Source organism: Pterocles gutturalis, unplaced genomic scaffold (genome assembly GCF_000699245.1).
Source record: "Pterocles gutturalis isolate BGI_N339 unplaced genomic scaffold, ASM69924v1 scaffold20744, whole genome shotgun sequence".
NCBI lineage: Eukaryota > Metazoa > Chordata > Aves > Pterocliformes > Pteroclidae > Pterocles > Pterocles gutturalis.
In genome coordinates, this window is record NW_010128719.1 from 2,890 (window position 1) to 12,769 (window position 9,880).

At 54.7% G+C, this 9,880-nt stretch overlaps 1 protein-coding gene across 1 annotated transcript in view; it reads left to right on the forward strand.

The window, feature by feature from the left end:
* The first annotated feature begins 1,705 nt into the window (after positions 1 to 1,705).
* The window catches only part of LOC104466353 (protein FAM19A2-like), a 10,436-nt gene continuing 2,261 nt past the window's right edge, over positions 1,706 to 9,880 (forward strand). The window contains exons 1-2 of the mRNA XM_010079735.1: positions 1,706 to 1,883; positions 2,055 to 2,179. Coding sequence (XP_010078037.1) covers positions 1,706 to 1,883; positions 2,055 to 2,179 — 303 coding nt within the window. The remainder of the gene's footprint in view (positions 1,884 to 2,054; positions 2,180 to 9,880) is intronic.

Sequence of the window (9,880 nt, forward strand, 5' to 3'; positions counted from 1 at the left end):
GTGGGTTGGCTGGCAGGGATGTGGCGGGTCCGGCCACACTCCCCCTGTGCTCAGCCAGCTGCAGGAAGGTGGGGGAGAGGCAAATTGTTCTTTATCTTTGTGCTGCACCTTTTTGAGCAAATTAAAAGGGCTTTGGCGTGTTGGCGAACTCTTACTGCACGGCTGTAATGAGCGATTTCTCGGTTCTGGCTGGCTCTCCCTCGGCTGAACCTTTTCAAATTAGCTGGAAATGAGAAGCTGGAGAGCAGGAGTGAGAGAGAGCAGAGGGGTCGCCGGGCCCTTCCTCCTGGGAAGAGCTCTGCTAATGAAGCTTTGCTGGGAGGCTTTCATAAAAACGAGTCAAAACCACAACTATGCCTGAGCACTGGAGTTGGAGGGTATAAAATCCCCCTTGGGGGCTGGGGGCTGTGTTGGGGTGCGCGGGGTGGGTGGGTGACTCCTCGTGGTCCTGGCCCAGAGCATGGTGGCAATGTGGGTTCAAAGCCAATCCCATTAACTGCAAGAAGAGGGCAAAACCAGTCATGTTGGCTCTGTAATGAGTTGTTTTCCTTCTTGCTTTCACCAAAGCCTACCATTTCTGCATACAAAAAGAATAGAAATTATCATTAAAGCTGAATTATGTTGGCATTTAAAAGGAAGGGTAAAATTTATGGGCAGAGATGCTATTACAAAATACTTCCCGGATAGGTAATTGTGTAATTATTATGGGCAGAAATGAAAGTGATGGTTCATTAAAAGAAAATGACCATGAAATAACAATAAATAAGCCAAATTAAAGCCATGGTAATTGCATGGCCCGTCCTGCCATGTGCTGTGGGTGCAGGGGTACGAGGTTCCCAGCTACGGCTCCCCGATGGAGCAGACCATGAGGGATGAGCAGCGCTGTCACTGTCGTGCTGGGTTGTGCCCGCAGGTGCCTCCCCCAGCAGCACACTGCTCCGCTCCCCGCAGCCCTGCACGCTTTGGGATGGCACGCTGCAGAGGCGCAGCTTCCCCGTCCTCTGCGCAGCCTGGCTCCCGTTCGTTGCAGCGATAAAAGCCTGTTCATGGTGACCCGGTGGCTCGGTGCCCGGCTCTGTGCTCGCTCCTCCGGTGCTCATTAAACGGGACCTGCAGGGATCGCCCCCGCTTGGGTCACGGAACGGCGTCTCTCCAGCCCCACTGGGCTAATTGGCACTGTGCTTGTGTGGGCCATTATCCAGCGAGAGTCATTGATTCGCGATGCTAACTAGCTTCTAAACCTGGATCCCAGAGGTGATAAGCCAACACATTAGTTTTCTTTCTTCCTTAATATTTTAATGGCACAGGGAAGGAGCAGCCTGGATTTCTGATGAGCACGGTGACATTTCTGTGTCGCCGTGGGGTGGAGATGCTGTCCTCATCCTCCCTCCAGTCGGGGGATGGTGTGTGATGGTGGGATGGGAGCGCTGGTGTTAGCTGGGGTCAGAGGCAGTGATGCTCTGTTTGAAGCCAGAGGCAGCAGGATGCACCGTCCCCTCTTGCAGCAAAGCGTGCGTCTCATTAGCAGCTGCAATTAAGTAATGTGCTCATTCATTTCCATAAAGCTCTTCACTTGGCCGTGGCAAGAGGCTATTCGTTTTGCAGGGTGGGGTGATGGGTGTGAGGGCTGGTGGGAGCAAGAACTCAGCTGCAGGAGCTCTGGAGGGGGGCAGGAGGTGGGCTGGGGGCTCCGGCACAGCCCCGCATGACAGCGGCCGTCTATTCTCCCGCAGTGCACGTAGAGCCCGGCACGTGTGAAGTCATCGCAGCTCACCGGTGCTGCAATAAGAACAAGATCGAGGAGCGCTCCCAGACGGTGAAATGCTCCTGCTTCCCGGGGCAGGTGGCAGGGACGACGCGGGCGGCCCCCTCCTGCGTGGACGGTGAGTACCCCCCAGCTGGGGTCCCGTGCAGCCCCCCGATGGCATCCTCCCAGATCCCTGGGGGGTTCTGTGCCCCTGGGACTGGCAGAGACCTGCCAAGGGGCTCCTGCAGCAGAGCAGAGGGGGAGCGGGAGCGTTCTGGGGAGGCCGCTGACGCCCCGCTGTCCCCAGCCTCCATCGTGCTGCAGAAGTGGTGGTGCCAGATGGAGCCGTGCCTGGCCGGGGAGGAGTGCCGGGTGCTGCCCGACCTCTCGGGATGGAGCTGCAGCAGCGGCAACAAAGTGAAGACAACCAAGGTACGTCCCCTGGCAGGGTGCTGGGGGTGCTGGCTGGTGGATAACTCCCACAGGAGGCTCGGTCAGGAGGGCACAGCGTGGCCCAGCCTGCAAGCTGATGTGCTGGGGACGGCTCCATACAAGCCCAGGGCTGTGCTGCCATCCCGGCTGCTCCCCAGCATCTCCCCGCTGCCCTGGGGCAGGAGGTTCTTCATCCCAGCCCCGAATCCGTCACCTCTCCCTTGTCTGAGGCAATCAGCTGTGACAGAGCGCTTCATGACTGTTATTTTCATGGCTTGCTGAATGCCCCAAAGAACAAGGTATAATTAAAATTTTATCAAACTCATTAGTAATTACATACATGCCACGGTTAATCAGTTGCATAATTTTGTAATCATTGTTCATACTGCTGAGTGGGATCATTCCTTATGCTTTAGCTTTTCTCACCCCACATCCCCTGCCATAAAATTGTTGTCTTAAGTGATGCTGGGAATTTGTTCTTGTTGTTGTTATTATTTTTGTGCACAGAAAGTATTTTCATGCTCCAGTGTTTTTATGGATGTCCAGGAAGGTTCCTCAGGCCCTGGGCATCCATCATTGACCAGTAACGGCAGCGCTGTGTTCAGCTCATTGTCTTTTTCCCATCTTAATGTAGTTTATTCTCCCCTCAGCTGCTGACTCAGCACAAAGCCTCTGCTTGGGCTTTGCTGTCCCGGGCTCTCGCTGGGGACCGACCCCATCTGCAGGAGCCCTTGTCCAGCAGCCCTGACCCCCACGGCCATCCTCCCAGCACCCCTCTTGGGTCCCTTGCCCTCCCCTGGGGAAATGGCATTTTGGAAACGCAGACTCCTCTCCTCTGCCCGCAGGTCACACGGTAGCCCCCGTGCAGTGGGGGCTGGCCCCGGCGCGGGTCCCTGGGGCTCTGCAGAGCCGGGAGCAGCAGGACGTGGCCACGCCGGCCAGGGCAGGATGCTCTGGTGCTTCCGTCCTGCGTCCGCTGGTGGGAGTGTGCCACGCACCGGATCAGAGCATCTGCTGACCCCCCGAGGCCGCAAGTGTGGGACCCCAGCACAGCTGCAAGACTCCTGTCACCCCACAGTCCCCTCCTTCCCCATGGACACGCTCACCGACCGAGAAATGGGCTCGTTTTTCCATCCTCTTAAATATAATACTCCCATCGTGTAAGAGCTGTTGACAATACAGAGCCAGCCAGGCAGCGGTCCCCCGGAACGGGCTTTATTCTGACACAGCTGCAATCATTGCTGCGAGCCGCCTCTCCCCATCTCCACCATACCGAATCAGGGTCACCAGCAGGAACTGGGAAGTCAGTGGTTGTGTGAAACCCTCCCGCGTCTGGCTCACAGCTCCTGGACCCTGCGCTCCCAGGAGCAGGTCCCCTCGTGTCACCTGGGGACAGGGGGCTGCTGCGATGGCACGTGGCGGAGGCAGTGGCATGGCCATGGCTGTCCGACACCCCGGCAGCCCCCGGAGATAGTGAAATGTCTCCACGGAGTGTGCTGCTCCCTTCTCCTTCCTCGATAACTGCATTAATCAGGCTGCGAGTTCAGTATCTGCTCTCTGCTGTGCAAGTCCCTGGCACCAAGTTACCGCTTGTATTTGCAATCCAATTTCAGAATAGCGTGCGGGGGAAGCCCCCGGGTCTGGTGAGCCTGACACCACGCAGATGCCCAGCCAGAGACCCCGACTGAGCCAGGCTTCATTGCGTAAATTACGAATAAAGAAAAATGTTCCATCTCCTGGCCCTGAGCTCATGACCTTCTCCAGGTCACACCATTTCCTCGAGGGAGAGAGGCCGGGGACACCGTGCTCCTGCCATCGGTGGGGCTGGGAACCCCGGGGCTGCGGCACAGCCTGGGCAAGAGCATCGCAGCGGGGAGCACTCAGGAGGGGCTGGACACTGCGGGGGGGGACACAGCTTGGTGCTGCTGGGGACGCTGGGATGAGATGTTTTTCTAATGGGGTACGTAACACCCGCTCCAGATGTGATGTAAATAGCAGACTGTGAAATAATAAATTCATTTTAATCTCTGCAAAAGGATCTTTTAATTTGGCAGGGAAGGGAGGCTTTGGGAACGCTCCTCTGGCCGACCGGTTCTGAGGTGGAGGGGCTGGGGGCTCTGCCCTGGCCGTTCTCGTCCCAGCTGGCTCCTGCAATGGCAGACACCCCCTTGCTCATGCAACTGCCGAATTCTGGGGCTGGGGCTGGGCTGAGCTGCAAAGGGCTGGCCTGCGCTGCATAAACCAGCATTTCCCTCCTGCTTCTTTGGAATGGTGCTGCCCCAGGAGGAGGTGCTGCTGCAGGACCAGGTACTGCTCCAGGACCAGGTACTGCTCTTATCTCACTGTTGTCTGTGCAGAGGCTGGGCTGGCCCCACCAAGAGCTGTCAAACGCAGAGTGGAGCTCCGTTATTTCTAATGACAAACGCTGGCTGCTGCTGGGAGCATCCCTGCTTGGCTAAACATATTTGTAGTCAGCTCATGACGGGAAGGACCCACTCTGCAGAAGAGTTGAGCTTGACACCTGCACTGATCTAAAACCATCTTATTGCCTGCATAATAGCCACCTTTAGCGCTTATTGTTCACTTGCTGCGATACAGGGTTTAGTGAGGAAATAGCCCCTCAGTGTCTGCTGGGTGCTGACCTCGCCTGTTGTGTGCTGCCATCACGGTGAATGTACAAAAACGGCAAATCACCGCTCCCCTGGCAGGTAAACGCCTGTCAGAGGCCAGCGCTGCAGCCGGCGGTGCTGCTGGTTTACCTCCGGTCTCTCGGGGGGAGCTGGGGAAGGATGCTCCTGGCACTGCTCCTGGCACCGCTCCCTCACGCTCTCCTGGACTGTCAACACTTTCCTTTGGCCCAGCAGGGAGAATGTTTCTAGCAGGAGTGTTAAGCCAAGGAAGAGGGTGACAGAGATGGAACCTCTGCGTGGGACCATGCTGCTGGTCCCTGGGGGGCAGAGCAGCCCCAGGAGCCTGACCCAGGAGCAGCACCGTGCCCGAGTGCCCCTAAGCTCGGTCCTGGCACATCAGTGCAGTAACCGGTGGGGAGCTCCCACAGCCAAGCCTTGCAAGTTGCCCAAGGGGAGATTAGTCAGAGGAAACTGTCACAGTTAAGGTACTTCCAATATCATCTCCCTGGTATTATAATTACACCCCACTCAATTAGTCCCCAGGAAAAAAAAAAAAAAGCCTTTTGTATTAAGGCTTGGTGGAGAATTATTAGGGAGTGAATTAAAAGACAAGGATTCCATTTTACTTCACAATAATAAAGGCATAATGTATAAAATACCCCCAAATTACAAGCTGACTAAATTTAGACCTGTACTAGGAGGTGAAATGAAAGGTAAAATGAAACTCTTTGAGCAGCTACGATGTGCAGTACAAGGCGGGTATTATCTGGGAAATAAGATGGAAACATAATTAACCACCCGGTATTATGCTGAAGGATGGCAAATTGAAATGGGAGACAAAATTAGGTGAAATTGCAAAGCAGAGTCATTTATTTCTGCTCTATACCTCAGTGCTACCTGTCAGCAGGGATGCAAAGCCGTGCTGGAGCAGGAGCTCCCAGGAGGATGCCGCTGGGGGGACCTCACCGTGTCCAAGCCGGGACAGCCGTGCGCACACCGGCACCGAGCTGTGGGTCGCCTGGAAGCAGCTGGTGGTTGCGCACGTGGTTCGGTGTTTTTCTAGTTTGCTGATACCTTTCACTAGGAAACTCGATGGGTTTTTTTCTCTGGCATGCTCGTGAGCAGATAGATCCTGTTTGAGCGAGGGGGCTGCGGGGTGCGAAGCGAAGGGCTCCGAGAGTTTGCTGGGGTTAACAAGCTGTGATGGGGCTGTTTGGAGCATTAGGCGGCTCTTCCAAAAACGTGTCCTCATGATTTATTGAAATGTGCATTTGTGGAGATGTTCTTAAGGGGTAAGGGGAGGGATAAAATATTCATCGGGATGTTGCTGTGCGATGAAAGCAGAGTCAGGGCGCAGAGCACGCTGCTGGGGGTCACCGGCAGAGCTGTCCCTGCTGTGGGCAGCCCGGCTCCCGCTGTGCCCCGGGAGGGTCCCTGGGGACAGTGGCCATCCTGCTCGGGAGACCCCAGCCATGGCCGGTGGCTCTGGCACAGCCCCCCCTGCAGAGCCCCCCCAGCTGAACAGGGCTCCTGCCCCTTTTCTTTGCATCATCTTCTGCCCAGAGCTTGTCCCCCTGTCCCACATTGCGGCAGGTGACATGGGACAGCCCGGAGACTGCCGCTGGGGGGGCACCACACTGCACAGCAGTGCCCGTGCCCCCCTCGCTGCAGGTGAAGCCCCCTCCCTGACCCCCCAGGCTGGCAGGGGAAGGCAGGAGCCCTGAGCCCCAGCTGTTGCCATCACTGCCATCAGCGTGGCAGCACTTGTCCTTGTCCCCATCTCCTCTCCCGGCATGGCTCTGTCCCCAGATGTGGATCCTGCATGTTTGGAAAAGCTGGATGCTGTCCCCTCCCCAGGGGAAAGGCGCACGGAGATGGGGGCTGCAAGGGCATGGGGTTGTTCTGGGCATGGTCTGCATACTGACTGCGTCAGGGATTAACGCAGAATCTCAATTTTATCGAGTGATTTCCAGCCTTGATTTCCTGCTGGGGAGGGCTGCAGTGGCCAGAGCAGGAACGGAGCCGTTGGCCAGGGCACAGCAGCGAGGGAGGAGCAGCGAGGGAGGACGCAATTTAATTTGTGCATTTCCCAGCTTGTTGTTAATCTCACGATTTACTGCTGGTATTTGATTTCTGTGGCATTGCTTCATAACAAAGGGATTAGCTGGGAGCATAGGTCTTCTCTTTGATGCTCATCTGCTGGGGATTACCGAGAAATTCTGTAGTTAGGTAATGGGTCAAATAGGTAAAAAAAGAAAATATGTGTATGATTTTGTTGACATTTGCAGGAACATTCAGTCTATGATCTAGCACTTGCTCTCCCGACCCGCTCAGCATCCCTGCTGCTGTCTCCCTGGGGTGCCAATCCCCTGCCGTCGGGGTCAGAGCCCTGGAGCCGTAAAGCAGGAGCTGCTCTCCGGAGAGGCTCTGCTGTGCTGCTGCTCCGCAGCCCTTGTACCCGCGGGGACCAAAGCCACTGAGAGATGCTCTGGGGAGATGGAACCTGTGCTGGGCACGGGAGGAATCAGCCCCTAGGGCAGCTCCTGTGTTGGGGGGACAGGCTCCAATGGAGTGCGGGAGTGGGTTCAACACGGGAGCAGCTTCAGCACGGTCCAGCAGCCGGACCGATGGGCACAGCGGTGGGCAGGCAGCGGGGGGCAGGCAGCGGTGGGCAGGCAGTGATGCCTCCAGCCGGCTGCACGCTCAGCACGGTCAGGAGATGCCTTGGCTGGCATGTAAATCCCCGCGGAGCGTGGTTTGAATTTTTTCTGTGCCCATCGGTGGCGACAGAGGTTAATACAATATTAGCAGTGGACTCGAATATGAATCAGTCAGACGTCCCTAATAAACGCCTCCTAACAGAAAGCACAGACAAATTAGCCCATGCTCCACTGCCTTCTAACGATGTGTTTTCCTCTGGTCCCAGCCTCCCCACACGTGTTGGGTCCCAGGGAGCAGGACTGGCCACCTCCCTCGCCGTCCCCTTCTCCACCTCCCCTGCTCAGTGCCCCCAGCCCAGCCTGCTCTTCTGAGCCCCCAGCACAGAGGTGCTGCGAGTGGAGAGATGCAGAATCGATCTATTGGTAACCTGATACACTGCATGGAGCCGGGATCCAGTAACAATCCAATTAACTGCTTGTGGATGCATTCATATTGGTGAGCCCTAAGTCAATCAAATATTTAAATACACCGGGAATCGTGTCCTGTGATTATTAAAGGGGCTGAAATCAGGCTGCGTTAATAACAATAATAAATATTGTGGATATGCAGTTCTTTAAGAAAATTATTCCACAAGTTGTGAGCTGTGTGCAGGAGCTGCAGGGCTGGGAGGATATGAATATGGATCAGCGGGAATATTACATGTACCCGCACCAAGGGACAAAATTAAAGAGTGTTTAAAATTCCCTGCAAAGACAAAATGTAGAATATGAAAACTTTTGCAATCATTTATAATAATGAAATTTTGATTAGAAAGCCAGGATCATGCATAAGTTATTGCATTAGCCCTGCAGGCCAAACAGCGTGGAGAAGGGGTGGAACGGGTGGAAACGCTTCGGCTTTGCAGCAGCAGGCACGGGGGTGCCCGTGCTGGCAGCGGGATGGGCGAAGGGGCCGAGCAGCGTGTGCTGATGGGGGTTGGATGTGCAAAACGAACGGACTTGGCAGAGGAGGCAGCGGCTCCCCCGGGCAGGGGTGTCTTTCTGAAACATCCTCCGGCGAGCGCGCGGTTGTGGCTCGGTCCTGTGCGTACCGTGCGGTGGAGGGGTATCTTTCTTCTGTGCTTCCTGCCCTTACATAGTGGGGAAACAGTCTGTAAATTATTTAAGCAGGCAGAAGATAATTAACTCTAATCAATCTGGATTCTGCCCAGGTTATAGATCCGCAACAGCATTAATCTTACTAATTACTTAATATTACTAACACTGGTTTCAATGAGTTCAACAGTGCCTTCAGCGAATCCAGCAGTGAGTAACAGACGGAATGTGATTGATTCTGAGTTGAAAAGCCCTTCGGTGCTGCAAGTCTGACCGTTTTATTAATCAAATTATCAGTCTTGGGGCATTCAAGAAGTAGCAGGTCAGTCTCGCAGGGAAATTTTTCATTACACTGGTGGGTTATTCTTTCAAGAGCATTAGGAAGAATTTAGACCAAATTAACAGTATGTCTGACAAACAGTTATTTAGATTACAGGGTGAGCACTGGGGTTAAATCCTGGTTTTGACTGATGGAATTGGAGCTTGTGTCCAGCTCTGTGGTGATCCACCCCACCGAGGGTCTGGGCAGGATCTGTCTGGCTGTCTGGTGGGAAACGCCAGCCCCCAGCGATGCTTCCCAGCCCCGTGGCGGTGCCTCTGCCGCGTGCAGCTCCCTGTGTCTGCCGGGCAAAACGTCGGTCCTGTGCGCTTGGGACTGGCTGATGAAAGAACTTTTCTTAGAGGACGTCTGCACACTCCGACTCTGAGAGCTCCCTCCCATCTTTCCCTTCCCTCTGCCACCCCTGGCTGGAGGAGGAGGATTTTTTCTGGGATAGCCGAGGCTGGAGCCAGCTTGTCAGTGAGCTGAAGCCCCGCAGAAGCAGCTCTCAGGATTCAGTCCTGTGCCGTGCGCTCATTCACCTGGAGTTTGTTCAATTTCCAAATTGTTGTAAAGTGCTCACACTAAAGGATTTGTACTTGCTGTGTCAGTCTGAAACCTGAAGGAAAATACATTTTTATTCTTTCTACTTGGGTGCTTTGTCTTTTTTTTTTTTTCTTTGTGAAAGCCGTACAATAAACAGATTATTTGATAGCTGAGCCCTTTTCCTCATGTGTTCCCTCTGTAAGTCTGTTCTTTCTGAGCTAGGGGCCCATCCCTTCATGGAATTTTCTTTGCTGGTCAGCACTGGGTTTTGATTCTCTGGAGGATCCAGAGATCTCTGCATCCTCAATTCTCTGAGAGGATCACTGGCCATGTTCAATGTTGATGCTGGGCTCGGGGGCGAGTGAAGAAAAGAATCCAGACCGTTTGGTAGGGATAGATGAGCAGATCCCAGTCTTGGTGTGGTGGCATCGTGGCAGAGCATCGGTGGCTT